At 45.0% G+C, this 17,030-nt stretch overlaps 1 protein-coding gene across 7 annotated transcripts in view; it reads right to left on the reverse strand.

The window, feature by feature from the left end:
- LOC103282080 (uncharacterized) overlaps window positions 1–17,030 on the reverse strand; it is a 33,984-nt gene that overhangs the window by 12,445 nt on the left and 4,509 nt on the right. For 3 of the 7 annotated variants that reach the window (XM_062964505.1, XM_062964501.1, XM_062964500.1), the window contains exons 2-9: window positions 15,842–15,929; window positions 12,577–13,591; window positions 9,097–9,319; window positions 7,088–7,245; window positions 6,302–6,403; window positions 4,620–4,709; window positions 3,060–3,260; window positions 878–1,428 (exon numbers count right to left, since the gene is read on the reverse strand). In XM_062964505.1, the coding sequence (XP_062820575.1) occupies window positions 878–1,428; window positions 3,060–3,260; window positions 4,620–4,709; window positions 6,302–6,403; window positions 7,088–7,245; window positions 9,097–9,319; window positions 12,577–13,495 (2,244 nt within the window). In that variant the 5' untranslated portion in view covers window positions 13,496–13,591; window positions 15,842–15,929. Of the gene's footprint in view, window positions 1–877; window positions 1,429–3,059; window positions 3,261–4,619; window positions 4,710–6,301; window positions 6,404–7,087; window positions 7,246–9,096; window positions 9,320–12,576; window positions 13,592–15,841; window positions 15,930–15,999; window positions 16,804–17,030 lie in introns of those variants that run through there. The other 4 variants (XM_062964506.1, XM_062964504.1, XM_062964503.1 and 1 more) reach the window with 2 other exon arrangements.

Here is a 17,030-nt window from a genome sequence, read left to right on the forward strand (position 1 = left end):
ACTCTTGTCACACCCTGGACTCTCCACAGATAGATATAAACCTTCCTTGCCTAGTTTCTCCATGCACTTGACCACCTGGATTAGCACTGAATGGCCTTGCAGCTTCAAAGCCTGGCTGCTTCCTGCCTGGGGGAATCCTTTGTTGGGAGGTGTTAGCTGGACCTGATAGTTTCCTGTCTGAACATTCCACACACATACACACCTCACAACCTCTGAGGGTGCCTGCCATAGATGTGGGCGAAATGTCAGGAGAGAATGCTTCTGGAACGTGGACAGACTGCCCGGAAAGCTCACAGCAAACTACTATCTTGTTTGTATCTTGGGGACTGCCTGTAGTTTGATTTTTTTTTTTAACCTGGAAGCTGTGAGTTTTCCAGACTGCCCGGAAAACTCACAGCAACCTACTACAGTAGAGTCTCACTTATCCAACACTTGCTTATCCAACATTCTGGATTATCCAACGCATTTTTGTAGTCAATGTTTTCAATATATCGTGATATTTTGGTGCTAAATTAGTAAATACAGTAATTACTACATAGCATTAATGTGTAATGAACTACTTTTTCTGTCAAATTTGTTGTATGTTTTGGTGCTTAATTTGTAAAATCATAACCTAATTTGATGTTTAATAGGCTTTTCCTTAATCTCTCCTTATTATCCAACATATTTGCTTATCCAACGTTCTGCCGGCCCGTTTATGTTGGATAAGCGAGACTCTACTGTATCTTGTTGGTATCTTGGGGACTGCCTGCAGGTTGATTTCTTTTTGTACCTGGAAGCTGTGAGTTTTCCAGACTGCCTGGAAAGCTCACAGCAACCTACTATCTTGTTGGTATCCTGGGGACTGCCTGCAGGTTGATTTCCTTTCTTTTTGTACCTGGAAGCTGCCCTGGTCCCTGGGCTGGAGTCCGCGGCATCGGCTGAGGGAGAGGTCTGCCGGGCCGCGCGCCCTGTTCTCGTGGAGGATGCTCTGTCCGGGGACGAGGATGGAGAGCAGCCGGTGGGCCGCCTGGGAGCCCGAGGCCGTGTACACCACGGCGTCCAGCAGCCCCTCCGTGGTGACCTCCATGTTGACTTGGCAGGCCTTGGCCTTGGCCTGGGGGCGGTGGTAGAGGGCCACGGCCTCGGCCCCGTTCTGGAGGGTGTTGTCCGGCAGGACGAGCGAGGGCCGGGGGGCCACTCGGGCGCCGCCCACCAGGAAGAAGCCCCGCTGGTCCGTCCGGTGTCCGTCCAGGCTGATGACCCGGTAGGCCAGGTTGTTCTTGCCGTTGTAGAGGACCAGCCAGTGGTCCCGCAGCTCAAAGGGCCGGGCGCTCCCGGGATAGAAGAGCTCGATGAACTCGGCCTCCTCCCGCTTCCCCGGGTTGTCCGGATTCACTTCGTTGATGAGCAGCACATGCGCAGGCGCTCCGGTGGACCCCGGCTCGGCTGCAAAAGAGTAAAAACCATCATCGCAGCTGGATAAGTATTTACCGTGTTTCCCCGAAAATAAGACAGCGTCTTATATTAATTTTTGCTCCCAAAGATGCGCTAGGTCTTATTTTCAGGGGATGTCTTATTTTCAGGGACCTTGCTTCCACAACTGTTATGCACAACTTTTCAATAACTTTAAAGCATAGGTTTATTTTTATTGCAATTTTGCAAGTTTTTTAAACTTTGTGTTTGCAAATACAGTAGAGTCTCACTTATCCAAGCCTCGCTTATCCAAGCTTCTGGATTATCCAACGTATTTCTGTAGTCAATGTTTTCAATACATCGTGATATTTTGGTGCTAAATTCGTAAATACAGTAATTACTACATAGCATTACTGCGCATTGAACTACTTTTTCTGCCAAATTTGTTGTCTAACATGATGTTTTGGTGCTTAATTTGTAAAATCATAACCTAATTTGATGTTTAATAGGCTTCTCCTTAATCCCTCCTTATTATCCAAGATATTCGCTTATCCAAGCTTCTGCTGGCCAGTTTAGCTTGGATAAGTGAGACTCTACTGTACATTAGAATTGGTATCCTCGGTTCGGTTCTGACATGACAAATAAATAAATAAATAAATGTATTTATTTAATTTATTTATTTGCAGTATTTCTATTCCGCCCTTCTTTCTCACCCCGAAGGGGACTCAGGGCGGATCACATGATATATATATATATATATAGGGCAAACATTCAATGCCCATAAACACATCGAACTGAGACAGAGATAGACGCAGAGGCAATTTAACCTTCTCCTGAGGGGATGTTCGATTCCAGCCACAGGGGGGAGCAGTTGCTTCATCATCCACTGTGACGGCACTTCCTCATTCCAATGTCTTAAATTAGTTAAACTTGCCTCCCCACTTTTATAAGTGGTACCTTATTTCCTATTTGATAGATGCAACTATCTTTCGGTTTGCTAGGTGAGCAATGAGCAGGGGCTATTTTTTATTTTTAATTGACGGGTGCTCACCCCACCACGGGCTGGCCTCGAACTCATGACCTCATGGTCAGAGTGATTTATTGCAGCAGACTGCGCACCAGCCTGCGCCACAGCCACAGAGGGGCCGGGCTGTGGCACAGCTGGCTAGTAACCAGCTGCTATAAATCACTACTGACCAAGAGGTCATGAGTTCGAAGCCTGGGTCGGGTTAAGCCTCCGACCATTAATAGCCCTGGCTTGCTGTTGACCTATGCAGCCCTGAAAGACAGTTGTATCTGTCAAGTAGGGAAATTTAGGTACGCTTTATGCGGGAGGCTAATTTAACTAATTTACAACACCATAAAAAAACCGCCAGCAAAACACGAGGAAAGGAATGAGGAAGTACAGCCACTACTAGACGGTGAAGCAACAGCTCCCCCTGTGGCCGGAATCGTGAAGCTGGAAAAATGTTTTAAAAATGCCTCTGAGTCTGTCTAATGTATGTTGTTTGTCTGCTGGCATTGAATGTTTGCCATATATGTGTTGATTGTAATCCGCCCTGAGTGAGAAGGGCGGGATATAAATACTGTAAATAAATAAATAAATAAATAAAGTCTCCGAATGTCCTCCCGAATGCCGTCCCTCTCCATTGCAAGACTCTTACCGGGTGGGGTCGTGGTCACATTTGCTTTCGGCAGACAAGGCTTCAAGGCGGCCGTGGAGTCCCACCTGCCAAGGCTCACCCCCTTTTCCGTTCCCAGGACCCCCGAGAGGGCTCGCGCCAAGGTGTCCCGCTGGGCGGCCGACCTGGCGGTCAGGAGAGCGCTGAGGACCAGCTCCGTGCCCTGGCACACGGCGGAAGCATCTGCAGAGCGGAAGAGAGGAGAGGAAGGCTTTTAAGCAGAGGCTGGGTGGCCATCTGTCAGGGGTGCTTTGAATGTGTCTTTCCTGCTTCTTGGCAGAATGGGGTTGGAATTCTATTCTATTCTATTCTATTCCACCTTGGTCAGTCCACTTTACCTGGAATCACACTGTGTCCCATTTGTTAGTTTTTGTGATATGTAGTGAAATGTTTAGTCTATTGTTGCTGTGAAAGTGTATGTGTTTCGTTTTGGCAAGCCTTCCAGCAGTCAAGAGGTTAATTGCAGTGAGCCCTGATTGATTGCTGGAAGGGCAAATGGATGGACGGCCGGCAAGGTCTCTTCCCACTCTAGGCTTCTAGGACTCTGTGATTCTCGGGCCACGGGACGCAGGAGAGAGTGGCATGTTAAGCCGAGACGTTTTGCCCAAGCCATTGGAACTCATACTTCTTCCATTTTCTTTTGGAAACACCTTTTAAATTATTTTATAATACGCTCCTGTAAGGATGTTATGAGTTAACAGAAATTATTAATTTGATTTTTTTTGTTTGTTAAAAAATAAAAAATAAAAGAAGGAGTTATATATTAACGAAGGCAGGCCTCACATAGAAGCCAGCTGGAAACAGTATACAACAGGTTGCCATAGCAACATAGCCTCTCTTTGGAGGAGAAGGGGGCGTGGCTTAGTTGGCAGTTAAAGCTTAAACCCTTTTAAAAAGAAGTTAGTTGCTGTTCGACCTTTGAGGAAGTGAGGGGCTGTTTGAATCAGCTGAAGAGAGGTTGCTCTTTGACAGCTTAGAAAAGCTGGGAAATTGAGGCTTGTTCACACAAGCAGACGGCAGCTTATTGTCATTCAGGGAAAGGCTGAGGATATAAGCTGACCGGGAGTTTAGTCTAGAGGGAGTCGGTTTTAAAAAAAAATTAAAAAAGGAAAATCAATCCACGGCTTGATTGTTAAAGCGATAGTTAGACCACTGTTCTTTGAAGAGAAGTTGTTTAAGAAGTATTCATACAAATAAGACTGCACTGTAACTCAAGATCCTGAAACATCTATATATTGCAACCACAAGCTTATGTACAAATAAACTTGAACTTTGTTGTTGTTCATAAAGATCAGTCTCCTTGCCTCACTCCGCGCCTGGGGGGAAGCCATTACCATTTACCATTTATCATTTACGTTAAAAGACATTACCTCACGTTGGTGGCAGTTACCGTACCTTCTTATATAAGTTACCATATTTACTCATATAAATTCCTCAGTTCGGTTATCCTTCCTTATCCTCGAAATCCTCCTGATATATATATACTCCCTCCAGACATATTTTCCCTCCATATTTTAAGGACGACCATGCAGTCCGTCCTACCTTTGAAGAAAACAGGAGATATTTCGCAGTCGTGCTCTTTGTCCAAAGACTTTGGCAGCGCTCCTTCCTCAGAGGTCTGCTGATGGCGGTCTAAAAAGACAACAAACAAAGACTATAATTCTCTGAGGTCCAATTGTTGTTTTCTATACGAGTGGTTTTATTTTGTATTGTACCGCATGTTTATTTTATGCGCTGTTTTAGGCACCTTGTGCCATACGTAAACTGCCGCAAGTCCCTTTGGGGAGATGGAGGCAGGGTACAAATATTTATTTATTATGTATTTATTTATTTGCAGTATTTATATCCCGCCCTTCTTTCTTACCTTGAAGGGGACTCGGGGCGGATCACAACGCACATAAACATGTCAAACGTTCAATGTCATTATTAGACATACGACATACAGACAGAGACATAGAGGCTATTTAACATTTTCCAGCTTTCATCGTCCACTGTGACACCGAGTCCTTGATGGGAGTACTTCCTCATTCTTCCAAACGCACGCTGCTGGACATTTTTATGGTGATGTAAATTAGTTAAATTAGCCTCCCGGCATAAGTGGTCCCTAAATTTTCCTGCTTGACAGATGCAACTGTCTTTCGGGTTGCTTAGGTAAACAACGAGCTGGGCTATTTAATGGCCAGGCACTCAATCCGAACTCATGACCTCTCGGTCAGTAGTGATTTATTGCAGCTGGCTACTAAGCCAGAGATTCTCAGAACAGAGAGATGCTTTGGACTATTAGACTTTCTGTGTTATCTGCACAGAGAAAATACTTCAAATCCTTTCGCTAACTGGATTGATAAGCAAAGTCCCTGTATGCTGAATACATGAAGTTTGTGAGTAAACCAACTATGTTACTTTTAAAGAAGTCTGCTTATTTTGGTCTCCTGACAGCATGACTTAAAGGCAAATATATTTTAGGGAGAGTAGATTTTTTGGGGGGCAACTAAAAGAACACTTCTGAAATTCCATATATGTGTCTTTTTGTGCATTGGCATATCTTTGTTCCTAACAGAACAAGGAGATGTCTAAGTTTATCAGTCTAACAACCGAGAAACCTGATTGCCTTGCATGAATGCCACTTCCCTAAAAGGTTGTGACTTCTTAACAAGGTCATGCCTTTCCAAAGATCATAAAATCTCCAAAAGGTTATGAAGATTTCCATTCTCCAAAAGCAACATACAGTAGAGTCTCGCTTATCTAACGTTCCGTATTATCCAACGCAGTCGGGCATTTAGCATTTCATGTTTTTGTAGTCAATGTTTTCCATACATTGCAATGTTTTGGTGCTAAATTTGTAAATACAGTAATTACTACATAATGTTACCGTGTACTGAACTTTATGTTGATTAGTTGTAAAACATGATGTTTTGATGTTTAATATGTAATTTAATAATGTAATTTGATGTTTAATATGCTTTTCCTTAATCACTCCTTATTATCCAACGTTTTTGCTTATCCAACGCTCTGCCAGCCTGTTTATGTTGGATAAGTGAGACTCTATTTTAGTTAAAACAGTGAGATAAAACAAAGCAATATTAAAATACAAATAACAAACGCACAGGTAAAATGCAGCTGTAGTTAAAAAATGTTCTTCTTTATTTTTTCCCTTCACAAAACACTTTTTAATCTCGTCCCAAATATAGGCTGAAGTCCGCGATCATACAACTCACTCGTCTTACCTTGGGAAGAATTAGAATGAACCTGGAAGTTGCATTTTTCGGAGATGGCCTTGGCCAAAAATATCAGGATCTCGCTTTTTCCTGGCGATCCTTGCTGGCAATCTAAAATGGGGGAAAGGAGAGAGAAAAATACACACTAGGACTGAAAACTCCTATATACTGATGATATTATTATATTATTATTATTATGATTATATTATTATTATTATTATTATTATTATTATTATTATTATTATTATTATTATTATTATTATACCTTAGTCTGTGCTCATTCAGAAGACCTACAATGTCTGTTATAGAATAATAATAATAATAATAATAATAATAATAATAATAATAATAATATTAAGTTTATTTATATCCCGCCTCCATCTCCCCCGAAGGGGACTCGGGGCGGCTCACAGCAAAATCAGATACAAAACAACGATAAAATAAAATATGAAACATCAAAGAACAATAATAAAAACCAATAATAATATATACACAGCAGCCGAAAAAACACAACACGGTATTAAAACATCGAATTAAAAACAATGAGTATATAGAACTCCTATATACGGATGATAACATAGTCTGTGCTCATAGAGAAGACCTACAATGTATATTATAGAACTCCTATATACTGATGATAACGTAGTCTGTGCTCATTCAGAAGACTGTTATAGAACTCCTATATACGGATGATAACGTAGTCTGTGCGCATTCAGAAATAGACCTACAATGTCTGTTATTTAAATGCCCGGCAGCCTCATTGTTACTTTTGGGTCTGAGCGCAACGGTCCTCACCCGAGACGTGAAGGCAGATGGAAATCTCTCGGCCGAAGTGCTTCTTGGGACAGTCGTTGAATGTCCCGGCCGTGGGCTTGCCGACAGCAAAGGCGGAGGGGTCGCGGGTGCGAGAGCAGCAGGAGCAGCGGCTGACGGACGTCTCGTTCCGCAGAGACCTGGCGGTGATTGACAGGAGGGAGAGAGACAGAAGTTACGCGATTCTAATGCTCACCTTTTCGTTCATTATTTTTATTTGCGGTATTTATATACCGTCCTTCTCAACCCTGAAGGACTACTTCAGTCTGCCACAATTTTTGGAATACAGAAGAGTCTCACTAATCCAAGCTAAACGGGCCGGCAGAAGCTTGGATAAGCGAATATCTTGGATTATAAGGACTGATCAAGGAAAAGCCTATTAAACATCAAATTAGGTTATGATTTTACAAATTAAGCACCAAAACCTCATGTTATACAACGAATTTGACAGAAAAAGTAGTTCAATACGCAGTCATGTTATGTTGTAATTACTGTATTTACGAATTTAGCACCAAAATATCACGATATATTGGAAACATTGACTACAAAAATGGCTTGGATTATCCAGAGGCTTGGACAAGCGAGGCTTGGATTAGTGAGACTCTACTGTATTAGAAGGTCTCTTACATAGTGTGGAAGAGGCCTGATTGAAGCGGCCCTGGGCGCCATTAAATGGCTGAGTGGGTTGCTAGGAGACCAAGTGGGCGGAGCTTAATAATAATAATAATAATAAAAATAAAACTTTATTTATACCCCGCCAGCATCTCCCCAACAGGGACTCAGGGCGGCTTACATGGGGCCATGCCCAGAACAATACAATATGACAAAATATAAAACAACATATCATAACACAATTTAACAATACAATAAATAATAACATACATTACAATCCAAAATTCAGAAAAAGCAATAAAAACCAGGGCAGGCCACATGAACACTGAATTAAAACTTGGTGAGAAAGACTGGCAGCAATGGGAAAAAACTATTATTTCTCTCCCTCTAATTAGGACTATTTTTCTTGTTTTTTTATGTCTAAACACAGCGGGGGTGACCATGTCTTTTGTGGCCAAGTTTCGTGGGTTTTGGGTGTGTAGTTTCACTGTTTACTTTAAGTTAGAAATTTTCAGAACATTTCTATATATATAGATTTTGTTTTTATCTTGTTATATTGTGAATTGTATGTATGTTGTTTTTATCTGATTATGCTGTCTGGGCTCCGCCCCATGTAAACTGCCTCGAGTCCCCTTGGGGAGATGTTGGCGGGGTATAAATAAAGTTGTTATTATTATTATTATTATTTTCCTTCGCAAGGACCCTTGTAAACACTTCCTTAAGTCGTATTGGTTTTTTACTCTTAAACATAAGGAGCCATTGTCTTGACTTCCTTACTTAAAAGAGCCATATTCTCTGGTAACGTAAACATGTTGTTTTCCACCAAGAATTCAACAGTTAATCATTTGTCTCTGGTCTCATCAGTAACTTTTTAAAAACTAATTTACAACACCACAAAAACTTCCAGTAACGCGCAGAAAGGAATGAGGAAGTACTACCATCAAGGACTCGGTGTCACAGGTGGACGATGAAGCGGCAGCTCCCCCCTCAGGAAGCTGGAAAATGTTAAATTGCCTCTGTGTGTGTCTATATATGTCGTATGTCTAATAATGGCATTGAATGTTTGCCATGTCTATGCGCATTGCGATCTGCCTTGAGTCCCCTTCGGGGTGAGAAAGAAGGGCGGAATATAAATACTGTAAATCAATCAATAAATAATTCTTGGCCAAATTTCAGAGAGCGCACTTTTTGCCTCTGTGCATTATACTTTTTTTTTGGTTTCAGGGTTTTGAAAGCATTGGATTCGATGGCGCATGAGACTCGAGACAATATGTAACTCTCGACCTTTCAAAAACCCTGGCTCTGATGAACCTCTGTGAGCTCCCCGATTAATGAGAGCCCGTTAATAGGGAAAAGAAATGTTTCCAGAAGGTCCTTACTGCTCTCCCACGCGGAACGGGGGTCTCCCGGGGGTCAGGATGTCCGCCAGCCTTGCGCTGGCATTCCCGCAGGCGTAGACGAAGGCGTCCAGGAGGCCCGCGGCCGACAAAGTCTTCCCGACTGCAAAGCCGCCGGCACGGCCCTGATAGAGAGCGACCGCATGGACATCCGCCGTTGCTCCGCAGCCGAGGCCAGTCAGGTTGTGAGGGAGAGCCAGGTCCACTGCGGCACAAAGAGACAGGCACTTAACAGGACTTCACACAGGTTACAGTGAGCACATCCCAGGGTTCCTTTCTCTCAATTTGCATGTCCCCGCCCACTGCCCCTCCCTTAACCCTTTCCCAGAGCTGAGCAGCCACCACGTCACTCCCTCCCAGGACATTGCAGGTTATAGTGAGCACATCCCAGTGATCCTTTCTCTATCCATTTGCATGTCCCCACCCACTGCCTCTCCCTTAACCCTTTCCCAGAGCTGAGCAGCCACCACGTCACTCCCTCCCAGGACATTGCAGGTTACAGCGAGCACATCCCAGTGTTCCTTTCTCTCTCCATTTGCATGACCCCACCCACTGCCTCTCCCTTAACCCTTTCCCAGAGCTGAGCAGCCACCACGTCACTCCCTCCCAGGACATTGCAGGTTACAGCGAGCACATCCCAGTGTTCCTTTCTCTCTCCATTTGCATGTCCCCACCCACTGCCTCTCCCTTAACCCTTTCCCAGAGCTGAGCAGCCACCATATCACTCCCTTCCAGGACATTGCAGGTTACAGCGAGCACATCCCAGGGTTCATTTCTCTCTCCATTTGCATGTCCCCACCCACTGCCTCTCCCTTAACCCTTTCCCAGAGCTCAGCAGCCACCACGTCACTCCCTCCCAGGACATTGCAGATTACAGCGAGCACATCCCAGTGTTCCTTTCTCTCTCCATTTGCATGTCCCCACCCACTGCCTCTCCCTTAACCCTTTCCCAGAGCTGAGCAGCCACCATATCACTCCCTTCCAGGACATTACAGGTTACAGCGAGCACATCCCAGTGTTCCTTTCTCTCTCCATTTGCATGTCCCCACCCACTGCCTCTCCCTTAAACCTTTCCCAGTGCTGAGCAGCCACCACGTCACTCCCTCCCAGGACATTGCAGGTTATAGTGAGCACATCCCAGGGTTCATTTCTCTCTCCATTTGCATGTCCCCACCCACTGCCTCTCCCTTAACCCTTTCCCAGAGCTGAGCAGCCACCATATCACTCCCTTCCAGGACATTGCAGGTTACAGCGAGCACATCCCAGGGTTCATTTCTCTCTCCATTTGCATGTCCCCACCCACTGCCTCTCCCTTAACCCTTTCCCAGAGCTGAGCAGCCACCACGTCACTCCCTCCCAGGACATTGCAGGTTACAGCGAGCACATCCCAGTGTTCCTTTCTCTCTCCATTTGCATGTCCCCACCCACTGCCTCTCCCTTAACCCTTTCCCAGAGCTGAGCAGCCACCATATCACTCCCTTCCAGGACATTGCAGGTTACAGTGAGCACATCCCAGGGTTCATTTCTCTCTCCATTTGCATGTCCCCACCCACTGCCTCTCCCTTAACCCTTTCCCAGAGCTGAGCAGCCACCATATCACTCCCTTCCAGGACATTGCAGGTTACAGCGAGTACATCCCAGGGTTCATTTCTCTCTCCATTTGCATGTCCCCGCCCACTGCCTCTCCCTTAACCCTTTCCCAGGAAAAGTCGGATATACTCCTCGTGATCGTGGAATGCTTAATTACCATACCCAACCCATCGCTGAAAGCCTTCAACATTGATCTATTGACCAATGATCAGACCAAATCATTCTTGTCTGAAGCCATGCCTCCTTCAATTTCCGGAAATCAGCCAGCGCCTGTTCACTAAGCGCCTTTCCCTTCATCAGTCCCAGTCACATGTTTGTTCTGTCTTGTGATTTCACTGGTAGGAGAGCAATTCCCAGTCCAGCAGTCCCAGCTCATTGCCTCCTAAGTGGACGATGAGCATGTCAGGTGGGTTGTATTACGGAATCATTATGTGGCTCACAAAGGGGACTTTGAGAAAGGAGACGGAGGGCCTGATTCTGGCAGCCCAAGAACAAGCCATTACAATCTATACCATCCAAGGGAGAAATGAAAAGTCAACGACAGATCCCAAATGTAGACTCTGCAAGGAAACAGACAGAACAATAGATCCCATCCTCAGCTGCTGCAAGAAGATCGCACAGACAGACTCTAAGCAGAGGCAGAACACCATTGCTCAGATAATTCATTGGAACTTGTGCAACAAAGACCATCCGCCTGTGACAAGGAACTGGTGGGATAATAATAATAATAATAATAATAATAACAATAATAATAATAATGAAACAATAGATCCCATCCTCAGCTGCTGCAAAAAGATCGCACAGACAGACTCTAAGCAGAGGCAGAACACCGTTACTCAGATAATTCATTGGAACTTGTGCCACAAAGACCATCCGCCTGTGACAAGGAACTGGTGGGATAATGATGATGATGATGATGATGATGATGATGATGATGATGATGAGACAATAGATCTCATCCTCAGCTGCTGCAAGAAGATTGCACAGACAGAATACAAGCAGAGGCATAACACCGTTGCTCAGATGATTCATTGGAACTTGTGCCACAAAGACCATCCACATGTGACAAGGAACTGGTGGGAGAAGAAGAAGAAGAAGAAGAAGAAGAAGAAGAAGAAGAAGAAGACGACGACTCTGGCCTAAAAGATCAGGGGGCAGAGGACTCTTCCAAGTAAAACAAGCAGTCAAAGAAGAAGAACATGTCCTGGCAGAATATGTCAAGCAAAGTGAAGAACCTGCTTTGATGGAAGTCAAAAATCAGAAACTCCTCAAAGCACAGCAGACAAAAAACCAGTACAAGAAAACCGCACTACAAACTAGAGCTGACAGCTGGTACAACAAAACACTGCATGGAAAGTTCCTTGACAAAATTTAAGGATCACGAATGGGACCCTGAAGAAGGAGACAGAAGGCCTGATCCTTGCAGCTCAGGAACAAGCCATCAGGACAAAGGCAATTCAGGCCAAGATCGAAAAATCAGCTGTTCGAAAACATGCCAATGTGAGTAGATCAATAGGTACGGCTCCGGCGGGAAGGTAACGGCGCTCCATGCAGTCATGCCAATGGCCACATGATGTTGGAGGTGTCTACGGACAACGCCGGCTCTTGGGCTTAGAAATGGAGATGAGCACCAACCCCCAGAATGTGAGTAGATCAATAGGTACTGTTCCAGTGGGAAGGTAACGGCGCTCCATGCAGTCATGCCAGTGGCCACATGACTTTGGAGGTGTCTACGGACAACGCCGGCTCTAGGGCTTAGAAATGGAGATGAGAACCAACCCCTGGACTCAACATCAGGGGAAACCTTTCCCTTTACCTATAGTTACCTGTTCAGACTTGCAAACAAATTCAGCTTAAGAACAGGAGTCCTACCTGGAATGTCGGCTTGGTCCGGACCGAGAAGCAGCAGCCCGTCGGGGGACGTTTTGCCGCGAAGGTCCAGGGCGAAGGAGGCTTCTGGGTTCCCCCCGCCAAGCACAACCAGCACCAGGTCCTCCACCTCGGTGGAAGGCGGGCCCTGCAGCTCCACAAACCCCGGGCCGACCTCGTTGAGGACCAGGAAGGAGGCGTTGAGCCGGGCGAAGGGGACGCAGTGGTTCTCGGCGCCGGGGGTGGGCACGGCCACCTGGAAGACCCACCGCCCGTCGTCCCCTCGGCACCTCTCCAGGGACTCATCCACGGTGCGGAAGAGGGGGTCCTCCAGGAAGGGCTCCACGCCGGGGGTCAAGGCCGAGACCAGCGCCTCCGCCCGCCGGTCACCCTTCCTGGACGTGTGCACCAGGGCGTCCACCAGCCCCCCGCCGGTCGGGGCCATGCCGTGGTGCAGGTCCCGCCTCCCGAAATAGAGCGCGATGGCGTCGGGCCCGTTCTGGACGCCGTTCTTGGGCAGGACCACCCTCGGCCTCGGGACCACCGCCGCCGAGCCCACCAGGAGGAAGCCGTGGTCGTCGGTGAAAACGCCCCCGAGGTCTAGGACGCCGTAAGCCGCGTTGCCGTTGCCGTTGTAGAAGACCAGCGTGTAGCCGTCCAGAGGGACCCGCCGGCCGCTGAGGTGGTACAGCTCCACGAACTCAGCCGTGTCCTCTCCCGGGTTGTCCGCATTGACCTCGTTGATCAGGAGGCCCTTTGGGGTCCACGTAGGGTCCTGGGAAAACGCCCCGCGGAACAAGACACACAGGCACAGCGGCAACACTACACACCTCGGGCCCATGGCCACCACAAAGGCTTGTGCAAAGAGCCACGCAAGCACGGACACGAGGACGTTGGGTGGGACACCAGGCGATCTTGGCATCGTATGATCAGGACCCGATGAAGGTTGAAGGCACTTCGAAGCCACAACCGAGAGGCAGGCGTGATGACGACAAAGTTAAGAAGTGGATTTTACGTCCTGGGAAAGAAGAAGCAACACATGAATACGTCATCACAATGGAAAACAAAATAGGAACGGCACCGAACTGGAAAATTCAGGATTTACACCCATCACCTAGATCAGTGATGGCCAACCGATGACACGCGTGTCAGCACTAACACGCCTAGCCATTTTTTCCGACACGCTGCCGCATGCAGATGGATTGGATGACTCTGTCTTTTGTGGCCAAATTTGGTGGGATTCGGTCCAGTGGTTTTGTTGTTTACTCCATGGGAATTATGCACATTACACACACACACACATATATAAAATTATTCTATTATTATTGTACTATATTATGATATTATTACTATTATATTACTATTATATTATTCATTATTCATGACTACATTGAAACTAGAATAGAGAGACATCAGCGTGGAAACTGCAAGAGGTCCCATAGATTGTTGTACATGGAAAATTCATAATTTACACCCATCACCTAGATCAATGATGGGCAACCTTTTGCACTTGGTGTGTCAAAATTCACCAAAAAACCGAGCATGACTTGGGTGGTGTGTCACTTTGAGAAAAAACCCCATAATTTCACAATATCTATAGTTTAAATAACAAAAATATATAATTGTAATATATAACTGTATTTAATAAATAAAAAACTATTTACTGCCATTATTTCCATGTACAACAATCTACGGGACCTCTTGCTGTTTCCACGCTGATTTCTCTCTATTCTAGTTTCAATGTAGTCATGAATAATCTATATATATAAAATGATAAAGTTGTTTGCGCAGTGACTATAACAACAAAACTAAACATCCCAGAAATACGAAATTTGGCAACACAATGCAAAAGGCTTGCCTCCAGGTTACAACAACACAACCACACCACAAAACCACAATCCGGACCCACAAAACTCACAACAACGCATCATGCGATAACAACACAACTAAACGCCCCAGAAATACAAAACTTGGCAACACAATGCAAAAGCCTTGCCTCCCAGTTGTAACAACACAACCACACCACAAAACCACACAGGACCCACAAAACTCACAACAACGCATCATGCGATAACAACACAACTAAACACCCCAGAAATACGAAACTTGGCAACACAATGCAAAAGCCTTGCCTCCCGGTTGTAACAACACAACCACACCACAAAACCACAATCCGGACCCACAAAACTCACAACAATGCATCGTGACTATAACAACACAACTAAACGCCCCAGAAATACGAAACTTGGCACACAACTAAATTCCCCAGAAATACAAAACTTGACAACACAACACAAAAGCCTTGCCTCCCGGTTGTAACAACACAACTACACCACAAAACCACAATCCGGACCCACAAAACTCACAACAACGCATTGTGACTATAACAAATACAAAATTTGACAACACAACTCATCCACCTCCCCAATCCCTACATTCACACTTGGCCTCCAAAAAAACAATTACAATAATAACAATGACAACAACAACAACAATAAGAATCAACACCATCACAGGCAAGAAACAGCCAGGCACTGAGGCTGAGAGGCCAGTCAGTGCTAAACTGGGCCTCCAAAAAACAATACAGTAGCATCTAACTTATCCAACCTTCATGACCACAACAACAACAATAATAATAAACACCTACACAGGCAAAACAAAAAAAGGACTATTGTACCACAATAAAAATATAAACCGCACTCAGCAGAATCAGACATTACAACTAACAACAAACCAAAGACAACAGGGATCTCAAGCAATTATCAATCAACACAAAAATTGAAGACGGTAACAGACTTCAAATACTACTACTAATGTGAGTATAAAGAAGGGTGGAGGTCACAGCATAAATACAACCTAATGTAGACTGACCAACACCACCAGACTAAGCCACAGCAACGCGTGGCCGGGCACAGCTAGTGAATATAATAATAATAATAATATAGTAATAATATAATATACTTTGACTTTAAATTTGACAGAAAAAGCAGTTCAATACGCAGTAATGTTATGTAGTAATTACTGTATTTACAAATTTAGCACCAAAATATCACGATGTATTGAAAACATTGACTACAAAAATGCGTTGGATAATCCAGAATGTTGGATAAGTGAGTGCTGGATAAGTGAGACTCTACTGTAATATTAATAATAATAATAATAATAATAATAATAATAATAATAATAATAATAATGTAATAATAATGGCTCAAGGCAGATCATGGCACGGTTAAAACACACAAACATTGCAAAAATTCTATAAACATACCTATTAAAATACACAGGATTGAGACGCAGGGCACGGGTTTAAAATCCCTGCTCCCGCCTGGCTGGGAATGCAATTCCGATGCCTTGCTCTGGGAATGGGAAGAATAGTCAATACTGGTTGAACATTAAAAAGTATTGATGTGAAAGAGAGAGCCGTACCATTCTGTTTCATCACAACTCCACCCAGGATGGCATTGAACCAAACCTGGCTCACAGAACTCCCACGACCAGCAGAAAATCCTGGAAGGGTTTGGTGGGCATTGACCTTAGGTTTGGGAGTTGTAGTTCACCGGCATCCAGAGAGCCCTGTGGACTCAAACAAGGATGGATCCTCTGGATGAAACTTGGCACGAATCCTCAATGTGTCCAAAGGTGAACACGGGTGGAGTTTGGGGAAAAGAGACCTGGACACGGGCAAGGCACGCTCTGACTCCATCCCAGCTCCTAAAGGACTCTCCGAGTCCTACTAAAGTTCTTCCTAATGATGTTGAGATTTATTTATTTGTTTACTGCATTTATATACAGTAGAGTCTCACTTATCCTACACTCGCTTATCCAACGTTCCTTCCTTCCTTCCTTCTTCTCTTTCCCTCCTTCCTTCCTTCTTCTCTTTCCTTCCTTCTTCTTTCCCTCCTTCCTTCCTTCCTTCTTCTCTTTCCCTCCTTCCTTCCTTCTTCTTTCCTTCCTTCTTCTTTCCCTCCTTCCTTCCTTCTTCTCTTTCCTTCCTTCTTCTTTCCCTCCTTCCTTCCTTCCTTCCTTCCTTCCTTCCTTCCTTCCTTCCTTCCTTCCTTCCTTCCTTCCTTCCTTCTTCTCTTTCCCTCCTTCCTTCCTTCTTCTCTTTCCTTCCTTCTTCTTTCCCTCCTTCCTTCCTTCCTTCTTCTCTTTCCCTCCTTCCTTCCTTCTTCTCTTTCCTTCCTTCTTCTTTCCCTCCTTCCTTCCTTCCTTCTTCTCTTTCCCTCCTTCCTTCCTTCTTCTTTCCTTCCTTCTTCTTTCCCTCCTTCCTTCCTTCTTCTCTTTCCCTCCTTCTTTCCCTCCTTCCTTCCTTCTTCTCTTTCCTTCCTTCTTTCCCTCCTTCCTTCCTTCCTTCCTTCCTTCCTTCCTTCCTCCCTCCCTCCCTCCCTTCCTTCCTTCCTTCCTTCCTTCCTTCCTTCTTTCCTTCCTTCCTTCCTTCCTTCCTTCCTTCCTTCCTT

Source organism: Anolis carolinensis, unplaced genomic scaffold, assembly GCF_035594765.1.
Source record: "Anolis carolinensis isolate JA03-04 unplaced genomic scaffold, rAnoCar3.1.pri scaffold_13, whole genome shotgun sequence".
Taxonomy (NCBI): domain Eukaryota; kingdom Metazoa; phylum Chordata; class Lepidosauria; order Squamata; family Dactyloidae; genus Anolis; species Anolis carolinensis.